This window comes from Podarcis cretensis (genome assembly GCF_951804945.1).
Source record: "Podarcis cretensis genome assembly, chromosome: 1".
Taxonomy (NCBI): Eukaryota; Metazoa; Chordata; class Lepidosauria; order Squamata; family Lacertidae; genus Podarcis; species Podarcis cretensis.
In genome coordinates, this window is record NC_137170.1 from 117,013,541 (window position 1) to 117,027,769 (window position 14,229).

The 14,229-nt window shown below is 40.9% G+C and overlaps 1 protein-coding gene across 49 annotated transcripts in view; it reads left to right on the forward strand.

Moving 5' to 3' along the window:
• The window catches only part of TTN (titin), a 300,685-nt gene that overhangs the window by 8,878 nt on the left and 277,578 nt on the right, over positions 1 to 14,229 (forward strand). For 45 of the 49 annotated variants that reach the window (XM_079974390.1, XM_079974400.1, XM_079974409.1 and 42 more), the window contains exons 3-12: positions 544 to 747; positions 2,207 to 2,494; positions 4,145 to 4,236; positions 4,329 to 4,576; positions 7,230 to 7,569; positions 8,002 to 8,145; positions 8,677 to 8,796; positions 12,179 to 12,319; positions 13,323 to 13,469; positions 13,917 to 14,054. In XM_079974390.1, coding sequence (XP_079830516.1) covers positions 544 to 747; positions 2,207 to 2,494; positions 4,145 to 4,236; positions 4,329 to 4,576; positions 7,230 to 7,569; positions 8,002 to 8,145; positions 8,677 to 8,796; positions 12,179 to 12,319; positions 13,323 to 13,469; positions 13,917 to 14,054 — 1,862 coding nt within the window. The remainder of the gene's footprint in view (positions 1 to 543; positions 748 to 2,206; positions 2,495 to 4,144; positions 4,237 to 4,328; positions 4,577 to 7,229; positions 7,570 to 8,001; positions 8,146 to 8,676; positions 8,797 to 12,178; positions 12,320 to 13,322; positions 13,470 to 13,916; positions 14,055 to 14,229) is intronic. The other 4 variants (XM_079974407.1, XM_079974408.1, XM_079974392.1 and 1 more) reach the window with 3 other exon arrangements.

The window sequence follows — 14,229 nt, forward strand, 5'->3', positions numbered from 1 at the left end:
GAGCCTGAGACTTGAAACAGGGACTTCAAGTGTTCTAATTTTACCTCCTATGCTGCTGGATATGGAATTCCCTTATAATACAACCACTTTATAGGGTATAGTGCAGATGTGCAAATAATTTCAACTCCTTCAGTTTTCTTGAGCTATCCCTTTTTTAAAAAAAGATTAAGCATTACAAGTTAAATTCTACTTGTCACCTAGGAAAGCTACCTTCTCATTGTCTGCATCTCAGCTGTTCTTTCGTTGAAAATTTAGATGGAAATATTGAGAGTTTATTATTATTAATTATTAGAAGGTGGAAAAGAAGATTGCCAGATGGCTCCAACTGCATAGACAGCAGAAATGAATATTGACATGTTCTGGCAACCAACGGCACGGCCAGCGTTGGTTTTCTCAAAATGCAATATGCTTCAAATCACATTCTTCTTGCCTAATCAGGATCTGAGGCCCTATGTCATTTGAAAACTGCATGGGTGACAATCAGTGATATTTGGCAACCTTATTAACAACAGTAACGCTTTAACTGTCTTTCTCCTGCTAAAGGTTCCCCAGTTCCTGAGGTGAGCTGGTATCGGGATGGTCAGGTTATTTCTGCTGCAACTCTGCCCGGTGTGCAGATCTCATATAGCGATGGCCGTGCTAAACTTGTGATCTCCGCCGTGACAGCCGCTAACAGTGGAAGATACACCCTACAAGCCACCAATGGATCTGGACAAGCAACTAGTACCGCTGAACTACTTGTAACAGGTATGTTGGAATTAGGGGAATATCAACAGTTGACACTTTCCTTCTGACACCTGCCAACCCAGTGAAATGACCCACAAAGACTACTTTTTAGAAGCATGAAATTAAGAAAGGCGCAAGAGATCAACACCATTAAGCAAGCTGCTTCATCTCCTTCCCCACTTCTAAATCCTACTCTGTATTCAAGGACTATGTCATTATAAGATTATTCATATTTAGTTTACCCCTTAATCCTAAATACTTTTGCTTGGAAGTAAGGACCAGTCAACTATAGGATACATGAGGCCTGCACATGATGTCCCCAAGATGCACATGTAAATCAGTAGTAGTAGTAGTAGTAGTAATAATAATAATAATAATAATAATAATAATAATAATTTATTTATACCCCCGCCCATCTGGATGGGTCCCCCCAGCCACTTTGGGCGGCTTCCAACAAAGGTTAAAAATACATTAAAGCATCAGTCATTAAAAACTTCCCTGAACAGGGCTTCAGATGTCTTCTAAACGTCAGATAGTTATTTATCTCTTTGACATCTGATGGGAGGGCGTTCCACAGGGTGGGCACCACTACCGAGAAGGCCCCTCTGCCTGGTTCCCTGTAACTTGGCTTCTCGCAGTGAGGGAACCACCAGAAGGCCCTCGGAGCTGGACCTCAGGGTCCGGGCAGAACAATGGGAGTGGAGACACTCCTTGAGGTATACTGGGCCGAGGCAACAGATTTGTGTTCAATGGACCTCCATGAACCTTTTCCCTTGAAAAGGATATAATTATCCAAAGAATCAAGCACTTGTGCCCATATAACGTATTATGTTATGTATATTTATGTGTGTTGTTCAGCACCTGTACACAGAATTTCCAAAAGGCAAAGTACAGATGTTTCAGGAGACAAATATGCTTACAGCCTGAGAATGTAAAGTGTCTGGGTGCATGTTTTGATCCTGCCTCATAATTTGTGAATAATATTTAACATACCAGAAACTATACTGATTTTAGTGGAACTACTTAACTGATACAAAGAAATCCCTTTGTTTTCTGATCATCTCAACTGATGCTTTTCTTGTAAGAGTTTGCCACTGAAATGCTTCAATCAAAACTGACACAATAATTTCCTCTGATTTAGTCAATTTTGATGCCGCAAAGGTGTATGAAAGATAAAATCTGGGATTCCTTTACTGGAACAATTATTGATAATATTTAATACATAGTTAATATTTTAACACATGGATGGGTAAACTCTGGCCCTCCAAATGCTATTGGACTTCCAACTCCCATCAGTCACAGCTAGTGTGGCAAATGGTCAAGGATGATGGGACTTGTAGCCTGGTAATGTCTGAAAGACCACAGGTTGGCCCCTCCTGTTTTAACATAATAATTTTAATACAATCAATTAAAATGACCAGGAACTGGTCTTTTTTGTTCCCCTCTTATCTGAGCATTCTTCTTGTTCTTTAAACCACAGCTGAAACAGCGCCACCCAACTTTTCACAACGACTACAGAGCACAACAGCAAGACAAGGAAGTCAAGTTCGACTTGACGTGAGAGTGACTGGAATCCCTACACCTGTGGTGAAGTTCTATCGGGATGGAGCAGAAATTCAAAGCTCCCCTGATTTCCAAATTTTACACGAAGGAGACCTCTACAGTTTAATAATTGCAGAAGCTTACCCCGAAGACTCCGGCACCTATTCAGTAAATGCCACAAATAGCGTGGGACGAGCAACTTCAACAGCCGAACTTCTGGTTCAAGGTAATAATAGATCAGAAGTGTGTCAGCCACACACACAAAAAAAAACCCCCACACATACCTATTGTATCATCATGGCAGTGCCTACACGGCTATTACTGTTCCATCAACAGATCCATCAACATCGTGTCTCTCAAGCATTTGTAACTGGGTTGTAAAAAAATTCACTCGAGACTGAAACTTATCCTAGATAACTCAGTGTGAGAGAAAGTATTTCTTCACCCTCCCACCCCTCAATCACATAAACATACCGTATTTTTCGCTCCATAAGGCGCACCGGACCATAAGGCGCACCTAGTTTTTAGAGGGGGAAATAAAGAAAAAAAATATTATCCCCCCCCCCAGCCCTAAAGAGCGATGGACAGCGGATGGATCCCGCTCACTTTCTTGGCTTCTTTAGCCACGCGCAGCCTCTCCAGCTGGGAGAGGCTGCGCGTGGCTATGGCAATTCCCCCACCTCCCACAAAAGGGCACAGGAGCCGCGCACCCTTTAAGGAGCGTGCGGCTCCTGCGGGCTTTTCTACGAGGAGGGAGAAGGAACTGACTGGCCGCGTCAGTCCCTTCTCCCTCCTGGGGAAAAGCCCACTTTTCTTGCCTGCCTGCCTCCTGCATTTGCTCCATAAGACGCACACACATTTCCCCTTACTTTTTAGGAGGGAAAAAGTGTGTCTTATGGAGCGAAAAACACGGTAACTGTTTGCATTTCTTCCCCTTTTTGTATCCAAAAATAATAATTAGGAGTCGCTTATGTAGGTGTGAGGCAAAATGTTTATCTTATAATTTTTTGAAAGTTGTTTTGCTATAAAAACCCAGCAAGGCATGGTTTGATTTCTTATCTTCAGGGCTTGTCCTGTTGTGTATTGTCACTTCATAATGACTCACTTGGAAATATGCTTACAGGCACTCCAGTGGGTAAATGGAGGTCTGTGGCAGTTTCTTCTCTTCCTCCTCCTCTTCCTCCTCCTCCTCTAGGTTGTATGTAGCATATGCACTCATCATTGCTGCTGGATCAGGTTGTGGAATTATGCATGTATCACATGAGATTCCCCATCAGGCTAGGGATACATGAGTAGGAGCTTGTGTGCATGGGTCCCAGCTGGACTGGGGGACCTCTGCACAGTACCCAACTAATGCATCCCATCAGCAAAAGGTTTTATACGTGTACAACAGGACTTCCCCCCTACACACACTTCCTCTAGGTTCAGGTATATCCATAGTTATACAAGTTAGATTCAAGAAAGCACATGAAACTTGGTGAAAGTGATCCAAATATTTGGAAGCCACCATATAATACTTTCACACAGAACGTATTTCTATGTTTCAGTCATTTTGTTTTTCTAGGCTTTATATGACATGCTGCCATGATTCTGAAACATCAATGTCTTCATTATTATGCATCACGCAGTTGGCCTAATTACATAGTTGTACAAAAAGACTAATCTTATATCAACAGTTCCTCCATTAATTGTCTAGATGCCCAAGAAAAACAGATGGCAGGGTTTTGGGGGGTTTTTTTGGTGTGTGTTTTTTACTGGTGGTGTTTATATGTGAACATAAAAAATTGGAACAACAGATTTTATTCTCCTACGCACACACACAAAACCAATTATTGCTTATATTGCAATTTAAGAGTGTGGTTTCCCTTTCCATTAGGTGAGGAAGAGGCTGTTCCCGCTAAAAAGACAAAGACAATTGTTTCGACTGCTCAGATTACACAAGCTACAAGACAAACTAGAGTTGAAAAGGTTTGTATTTTGGCAGGCAGGTTTACTGGAAGTTTTCAGGATGTCTGTGTTTATTGCTGCAGATTCTCCTGACTGTTTATTTGCATTTGCAGAAGATAGAAGCCCACTTTGACGCCAGAACACTTGCAACTGCTGAGATGGTTATAGAGGCGAGTGCCACTGGGCAACAGCTGCCACACAAGGCTCCTCCACGGATGCCACCGCGGCCTACCTCTAAATCACCGACTCCGCCATTAATTGCTGCCAAAGTACAGATGGCAAGACAGCAGTCGCCATCCCCAGTTAGACAGTCGCCATCTCCTGTAAGACATGTCAGAGCTCCAACACCATCTCCAGTCAGGTAAACCACTCTAACACCTATGCAAAGTTCTCTTTCTCCCCAACCTCCCTCTGGCAACTTTAATACAAATTGGAATGAGATACACAGAAAATGCCCTTTTGGTTGCGTGGGAATCCTTAGCAAGGCACACACACGACTTATGTGTTTCTGTTTCTGTCGCCCATCCCTATCACTGCCCTAAAAAGAAGGTGGTAACTACCTTGCACTTTTAAAAGGAAGAAAGTGTCCATCTGGTTTAGCAAGAGGGATAAAATATACCAGACAATGAGGTACATCCTCGCTTGGAACTCAGGGTCTCTTCTTTGCACATGGGTGAGATTTCGCCTCAGTATGCCCACTAAGCCACTTCGATCTATGGCTCTGAAACCTACATTGGCTCCCAGTATGTTTCTGAGCACAATTCAAAGTGTTGGTGCTGACCTTTAAAGCCCTAAACGGCTTCGGCCCAGTATACCTGAAGGAGTGTCTCCACCCGCATCGTTCTGCCTGGACTCTGAGGTCCAGCTCCAAGGGCCTTCTGGCAGTTCCTTCACTGTGAGATGTGAGGTTACAGGGAACCAGGCAGAGGGCCTTCTCGGTGGTGGCACCTACCCTGTGGAACTCCCTCCCATTAGATGTCAAGGAAATAAACAACTATCTGACTTTTAGAAGATATCTGTTGAGGGAAGTTTTTAATGTTTGATGTTTCATCGTGTTTTTTATATACTGTTGGGAGCCATCCATAGTGGCTCCCTACCCCAGATGGGTAGGGTGTTAATAATAATAATAATAATAATAATAATAATAATAATAATAATAATAATAATAATTTATTTGCAAATGCCACATAATTGTCAGTCCACACTTGCAAGAATTCATCTCTCAGTGTAGCAGCTCCTACTCTCTGTATCTCCCTTGCTCATGGCATTAGGCAATTGCCTTCACTGTATTCTTTCCAGCACCTCTAAAATGTTTCTCTCTAGGCAAGCCTATCGAGACACATAAAACTGACATGTATCTCAATCTGCAATTTTAGTCTATGGTGCAATTATATTCATATTTTGATTTAAAACAAACAAAAACCTTGTTTTAAACTTTAGTATTATTGGCAGTTTTCATGTACGTTCTATAGCCTTTGTAAAGGGCTTGGAGATTTTTTAGACAATCAAGCAGCCTGCAAATTTTGTTAAAGAAAAGTTAAATAAATATATTATGTGTGTGTGTGTGTGATAGCAATGATTTGGGGGGGAAAACAATTGCTTACTTCTTAGATAACCTACCTCCGAGAAGATATATAAATACAACATTGATGCAACAGTGTCCCCTGCAGGACACAGTTCTGCTTTTTATTTTCCTCTGAATAAGTTGATTTTACATATAAGTATTGAGCCCACACTGCTGTTATTCAGAGTCTGATCGGATGTTAATAAAATCTGTAGATATATAGAATACTAGTTCTAGATTTAATTACTAAATTAAATCTGTTGATTTCATTTAGTCTACTTCAGGTTTCACTTAGGGTGGATCTATACACAGGAAAAAACCCCGCTATAAATAAGTAATAAATTAAATCGTTGTAACAAAAGGGGGGGGGGGGAATGCCATGTAAAATCGCATAGAAAAGTTTTGTGCTGTACATCACAATTTGGTGTTGCATGTTTAAAATGCATTCAAAACACTGTTTTTTTTGTTTTACTAATGTAGCTGAATCCTCAGTGGGACACCACTTCAGAGATCTAAACTGAACTAATTTCTGATTCTTGCACAACTCCGGTCTACTTACCCCACTTTCTTTTTTGCTGGTGTTAAATAATCAATATGCTTTCCCCCTGAATTTTCATGGCACCTGTTTAATTTACGCTCCAAGTACTGAACATATTCCGCTGATTTCTGTTAGCACTCAACACTATCAATTCGTATACAGTGGTGCCCCGCAAGACGAATGCCTCGCAAGACAAAAGGGTTTTCCGTTTTTCGAGGTGCTTCGCAAGACGAATTTTCCTATGGGCTTGCTTCGCAAGACGAAAACGTCTTGCGAGTTTGCTTCCTTTTTCTTAAAGCCGTTAATACCCGGGGAATCCGTGCTCCGCAAGACGAAAAAATCGCAAGACGAGGGAACTCGTGGAACGAATTAATTTCGTCTTGCGAGGCACCACTGTACAGCACACCGAGTATGGAAACCTGTGCAATCAGATCCAGCAAATAAGCCCATAAATGATGGGCAAATAAGCCCATAAATGATCCCTAGCCCACAAAAGTGCTTACTAGCTTGCTCAGAGCTGGCAGAGCTCTTCCTCTCCTCCAGCAGCCTGTTGCATTTCTATGTTAGGTATAGAGGAAAGAGGCCTCCCTCCTTCGGCAGCCTCCTTGGCTTCTGTACTAGGTACTGAGGAAAGACACAGTGATCCATACCTATTTTAATATCTTACTGGAAGCCACACAGAGTGACTGGGCAACCCAGTCAGATGGGCAGCATGTAAATGAAATAAATAATAATAATAATAATAATAATAATAATAATAATAATAATAATAATAATAATTCCAGTTTATTCACTCCCTTGCATGCAGTTCCTTCTCTCCCACGGCCACCAAGCAAGTATTTAAATACTAGGCTGCCCTAGTGCTGCTTTTGTTTTCCGTGGCATCAGCAATGTGCTATGTTTATCCCACAGGTCCGTGTCTCCTGCTGGGGTTGGGAGGCTCTCAGTCTCCACCTCGCCCATCAGGCCTGTGAAATCCCCAATCTTGGTGCGTAAAGCGCAGGCAGCGGCAGTGGAGGGTTCTGAGGTCCTTCCTCCTTGGAAGCAGGAAGGCTACGTAGCCACGTCTGAAACGAGAATGAGAGACACCAGAATAACGACAAGTACGACCCAGATGAAGACTGAAGAGAGATGGGAGGGGAGATACGGTGTCCAGGAACAGATCACTGTCAGTGGCACAGCTGCAGCGGCGGCTGCTATCGGAGTTGGTGCTGCTGCCAGTACGGCTGCGGCTGCAGCAGCGGCAGCAGAGGTAAGGCCTTTCTTCAGAAACATATTGAAAGACCACAGCTCATTGGCTCTGTCTTGTGAGGTGTTCACAGTGAATTTAGCCTGTTCACGTAGAATTACGAGAAAGTTGTGCACCAGTCCCTGCTTATATGGCTATTTAGGCAGTGGAATCATAATGTCTAAATAGAATTAAGTCCGGGATGGCTTACCTATGGCCCTCTCGATGTTGTTCGGCCCGCAACTCCCACAAGGCCCAGCCAACATGGCGGATGGTGAGAGTTGGAGTCCAACAGCTTCTGGAGGGACCAAGGATTCCCATCCCTGGACTGAGTGGTAAGTCCATCTGCTTGCCTTGTGCTCAGCACCCATGTTGTTATGTTGTTGTTGCTGTTGTTGTTCTATGCCTATGGGGGAAAAGATATGTCTTTTCATGTGACTCATTTGGGTCCCACAGGGCATTGAGAAAACAGCAGCTGTTGCTACAGTAGTTGCTGCTGTAGACATGGCCAGAGTGAGAGAACCTCATCCAAGCGCTGTAGAACAGACTGCTAAAAGGACAGCAATGGCTGCAGCACACATTCAACCTGTCCAGGAGCAGGTAGAAGCACAATAAAACAGCAATCTTTCTCTCTCTCTATGTATCTATAACATCCTCTCCTTGCCATTCACACAACCACCGCATGAATCAGCAAACAATTAACAAAATACTAGCAAGCATTCCAGATAAGCATGTATTAATGGTGAAGAAAAACATCTGAATATAAACCAATGGGGTCAACTAATATAAATACACCAATCCATTTTATATTAATGGCAGGAACCAGCTAACAGTTTTAAAACCATTTTTATACTGTACAAATGTCCCAGGACTGATTTTGATAACCCCAGTAAACAATGATTCAACGAGACAGTTTGGGATAATCTAACATTACTTTTATTATACTGTCAAAGGTGTTCCTAATATTTAACTTATCTTCCCACCCCCTGGCCTGAGCTTGAAATAACTTTTCCCCAAGCATATACTCCTCCAGTTGTCATGATGTTTGTGATTTATTTATTTTTCAAAGTGTCTGTTTGCTGAAAATAAATGTTAAGGCTTGGTTTTCTTTGTTTCTACCACAACGATCAGATTAAAAAGGAAGCTACCATAGTTGTTACTACTGGTAAAGCCAGAGAACAAGAGGTAATATCAAGAACTAGAGAAGGAGTTGCTACTAAACAAGAACAAATACACATCACTCATGAAAAGGTGAATAGTACCTATTTTACCCATGGGAAGGTCACTTCTTGTCACTTTTGTTTCATTTGCAAGCTGTATACCTCATGATCAGTGATAAGCTATGCATCCATTTTCCTTTTGTCTTGTTTGCTAGGATTTGGAAGAGCCTCATAATCATAGCTGTCAACTTTTTCCTTTTTTTAAGGGGAATCCTATTCGGAATAAGGGAATTTCTCTTAAAAAAGGGAAACCTTGACAGCTATGCTCGCAATAGAATGTGTGTGCTTATTGTGACATTACTCTTCCAAGCCCTAATCCATTGATTTGTCACTGCTAACATTCATACAAGTCGTTCTTGGTTGTGGCTGATCTATATATATATGTATGTGTCTAGACTAGAGAGGGCTGGTTGTGCCCAGGAGCTTTATTGGTTTGAGAGCAAACCAACAACGAGCGTCTAACACAGAAAATGCTCTAAAGTTTGGTCTTATGTTAAAGATGTTGGGCAGAATTCAAAGAATCATGACATTAGCTATGTGAGCCCAGAACAGCTGTAATTTCCCCCCTGCTATTTTCTTGATCGGTAACTGCTCTCCTTGCTGCACATGGGGAACTGATTTTAAAAATTTTTTTTTTTTATAAATGTTTATTAAGCTTTTTTAAATACAAATGCAAAAATAATCAACAATATAGCATATATCATAACATATTTTCAAAACCTCTTTGGACTCCCTCACATCTCCCGCTCCCACTTACATCGTCTTAAGTTTTAACCAGCAAATTATCATCTTGTTTATATTCTTAGGTCCCATTCTTTTAAACATAATCTAATCGTTCTCCAAATGGTTTATATTTTCCTCGATCTACTTATCATCCTAATTCCATCTAATTTAATGGTGGTCAATTATTTATGATCTAGCATCCTTCTTAACATTCAACCAAATTACAATGCTTTTTAAAATAAATCTTAAATTTCTTCCAGTCTTCTTCAACCTTCTCTTCTCCCAGGTCTCGGATTCTGCCAGTCATCTCGGCTAATTCCATATAGTCTATCAGCTGCATCTGCCACTCTTCCAGTGTGGGTAGATATTGGGTTTTCCAGTGCTTAGCAATAAGTATCCTTGCTGCTGTTGTTGCATACATAAAAAATGTTCGGTCCTTCCTTAACACCTTCTGGCCGACAATACCCAAAAGGAAGGCCTCTGGTTTCTTAGTGAAGGTATACTTAAATACCTTTTTCAGCTCATTATATATCATTTCCCAGAAAGCCTTCACTCTAGGGCAAGTCCACCAGAGGTGAAAGAATGTTCCTTCATTTTCTTTACATTTCCAACATTTATTATCAGACAAATGGTATATTTTGGCAAGTTTAACTGGGGTCATGTACCATCTCTATATCATTTTCATTACATTTTCCTTCAAAGCATTACATGCAGTGAAGTTCAACCCAATGGTCCACAACCTTTCCCAGTCCTCAAACATAATGTTATGCCCAATGTCCTGTGCCCACTTTATCATAGCCGATTTAACCATTTCATCTTGTGTATTCCATTTTAACAGCAAGTTGTACATTCTTGAAAGTATCTTAGTCTTAGGTTCTAACAGTTCTGTTTCCAATTTCGATTTCTCCACCCGGAACCCTAACTTTTTGTCATTTTTAAAAACTTCGTTAATCTGAACGTAATGTAACCAGTCTCGCACTTTGTCCTTAATTTTCTCCAAACTCTGCAATTTCCAATTGTCTCCATCTTTTTCTAATATTTGCCAATATTTTGGCAGTGATATCCAGTTGTGGCATGCAACAGCCATTCCACTAGTGAACTCCTTGTTTTTAGCACCACACAACAGCCAAATCCAGTGGGTGCCTTGCACTTACATAGGATGTTGCACAACTGCTATTGTTTTGTTTCATGGCAGTTAACCATTGTGTACTGCCTCTGGCACAACCACTTACAAAACAACACCAACTCTCAAACTTCAGGCACTAATGCTACACTGGATCCCACCTGAGCCATCCTTGTTGTGCAGGCCAATATTTCCTGATTCTTCATCATATGACTGAAAGTTTTAACCTTAAAAATATGTCTCCCTGCTGTCTTTTCTGATAGTTCTGGGATGCCCACTCCCCCCATCCTTCTCTGTGAGTCATGTTTCACGATGCTACACCATTCCTCCATTCATTGTGAAGTGTTCTGAAACATCGTAGAGCTTGCTGTCACATGATTTATATGTGAGCATCTGATAATTTCATGCCGGATTTCACATTTACTTACAGTACTTTAAATCAGGACCATGGAGAGAGAAGTTAAGGTGGGAGGGAAACAGGAGCATGGACTTCTCTTTAAAGATGAGTACCTCCTGAAGTTCTTGCTCATGTGAATATTATGCACTCTGACAAATTCCATTGCGCCTCAGTTCACCACAGAAGAACAGACAACAGAGAAGAAGATGCTCTTGTTGCTTTTCAGAACACAGTAGAATTCTCCTTGTGAGGATTGTTCCATTATAAAAGAATATGCAATCAGTACAACAGTAATACATGCCGTCTATATGTCTATAGATGTTTCCCTTTCTTCACATAAAACCCTTTGTTTATGGGAATGCAGCCTAAATGTTAAAATGCTCTTGTTTCTCTAGAGGTAAAGATGTAGTGTCACTCCAGTGAAAAGCAAACACAGGACCCCAAATGGGGACTGCTGAGAAACAAAGAGGGAAGATACAACATGTTTAGTGGGAAATCTGAAGTAACACCTTCCTCGATCATTTTTTTAAAGGGGCAACAGGCCCCCTCCCTCCAAAAAAAACCAGCAACACCTGAATGAGGATTTAGTATACTCAGTATCTGTGGGGTGTTGGATGCTAGTTGAGGAGAAGAGAAATAGAATGGAGGTTTTTTGGGAGAGCTCATAATTGGCTGCTGGGACACACAACAGGAACACTCTTTTGGGGATGTGAGGATACACTGCAGCTGTTTGTGGATGGTCTCTTTGTTATTCAGACTCCTAATCTCGCTATCTCCCCGTCAGTTTTATCACATGGTAATAGTTTACACCATGAGTTTCCCCCCAAATAAATTATTTTATGGAGAATCATTATATCAGTGTGCAGTGTGTTTAGGATGGCATCTATAGGATTTAATACTTCCCACAATTATTCAAGCATAGAATGTGTAGCTGTTCCAGCTCTAGCTTGCTGGCCACAAGGCAATATAGAGTTAAGCATACTGATTTCCATAAACTTAAGTGCACTTAGTCCTGTCTAGGATAATGGCCACTGGGGCTTATCTCCTTGTTCCTGGATAAAGTGGTGTGATTTATTGCTGAGATTTGGTATAACTTAAACTCTTTCTTTCTTTCTTTCTTTCTTTCTTTCTTTCTTTCTTTCTTTCTTTCTTTCTTTCCATAAACAACAGATAAAAAAGGAACCAGTGAAAGTCCCTGTGCCCAAGGTAATAATTGCTGCCGATACCGTTAAGGCCCAAGAACAGATTTCGCGAACCAGAGAAGAAATTTCAACCGCAAGAGAACAAATTCACATCACTCATCATGAAAAGGTGAATACAGCTTTTTAAAATGTGCCATTAAGCTATCTACCTCTTGGTTGCAAACCTTATTCTTTGCCAGTTGCTTTTAAGTTCCCTTTCTTTATGAGTGGTATTATGAAGCAACAATAGAAGCTTTGATGATTTCAAGAGGAATCCTGCATATTTAGAGGTTGTAAGATTATAAACTGTTTGTTTTTTTTTCTTACCAGGATGCTCATAAATTTTGCTAGATAATTATTGACATTTTACAAGTTGATTTTTGTTGCAGACACCAAGCAGGGGGGGGGGAAAGCACCCCAAATATTTGTCAGCAATCACAGTTTTCCAAGTGAAATGCATGAAATATTATGCCCAGTTCAAAATGTCTCATTGGTTTCCATGTTGTAATTGGGCCTTATTTTGCTAATGTGAAGGTCAATGTCCCAAAATAACGGCCTACTGTGTTGGCCTAACAAACCAACCATGAATTACGAAAATCTCAAAAATCACATTTGGCAACTTAGTTTGCCTTGCAAGTCCAACAAATATTAGACTGTTTCCACAAATGGTTCCACATGGATATCAAGCATGATGCAGTTACAGAAAGTCTGCTTGTGTTGATAAATGTACCTTTTGGATCTTTGAAAGCAAACTCCTTGTACTCTCACTGATTGCTGGAATTGGGTGGGGTGGGGTGGGCAAGGCCATTTTAAGTAATCAGCAAAAGGAGTTTCGTTACTTAAATAATAAATTGGTTGCCTCTTTCCCAATTTAGACAGAACTCTACTGAATCCAATAGATCCACAAAGGATTAAGAGGGACTGCGTGCAGCCCTTACATAGCACTAATTCTAGGGTCTGCATAGAATTCTTTTCTTTTCTTTTCTTTTCTTTTCTTTTCTTTTCTTTTCTTTTCTTTTCTTTTCTTTTTGCTCCATATGCTTCGCCTTGCTTTCCCCTGATGTCCAGTTAATATTTTTGCAACACCATATCATATATAATCACACCTCTCTTTTTACGAAAAAAAAAATCAGATGAGGAAAGAAGTTGTGAAGCCCGTGAAACCTTCTGTACCTAAGGTTGTAATTACAACTGATAAACCCAAAGTGCCCACTACAGTAGTTAAAACTACAGAGGGGATGGCTGCCAAACAAGAACAAGTCCACCTTATCCAAGAAAAGGTGAATAGACCTGCTGGGTGATGTCATTCTCACATCCCATCCTCATATTGACATTATCATATGCCTTCAATAAATGTACTAACTTTTTTTTAATACCCTGCTGGTGCTGGGTCCCTTAAGAGAAATGGAAAGTGGGGCTCTGTTTTTTGTTCATTACACTATGCCCTAATATTTTCACAGCTTCCCTGTGATAACATTTCAGGCTTTAAAAAATTCATATACTAAATGGTGTTTTAATTTTCTTATGTTTAACTAGCCATCCGGTTAAATAACCAAGCGCCGGTATTTATTCAGCACAGGACCTGGGCCCTTGTGCAAGGCACGAAGCGCTTAATCCTGTTAACCTTTCCCTGCCCGCGCATTCCAGTGTCATCTCTCATTCTGGCACCTTTTATTTTTGAGGCGTTAACGTGACTTAAACTTCTTTTCTTGCCATATAACGATCAGATAAGAAAGGAAGCCGAAAAAACTGTCGTAGCTCCGAAAATCATTGCTGTTGACAAACGCAGGGAGCAAGAGACAATATCGAGAGCTAGAGAAGAAGCTGCTGTCAAAAGAGAACAGATACATCTAGTTCACGAACAGGTGAATAGAGCTCTCAAAAATGTGAAACGCACCAATCAAAGTTCTTTTTAGACTCTGCAACATCCGCACTTATGACATTGTTCCAGAGCATGGCAAATATGTGCGCCCCCCCCCCTTGAAACAGATAGCTTTTCCAAAGTACAGTTATTTCACATGTATAGTTTTTGTTACTTGC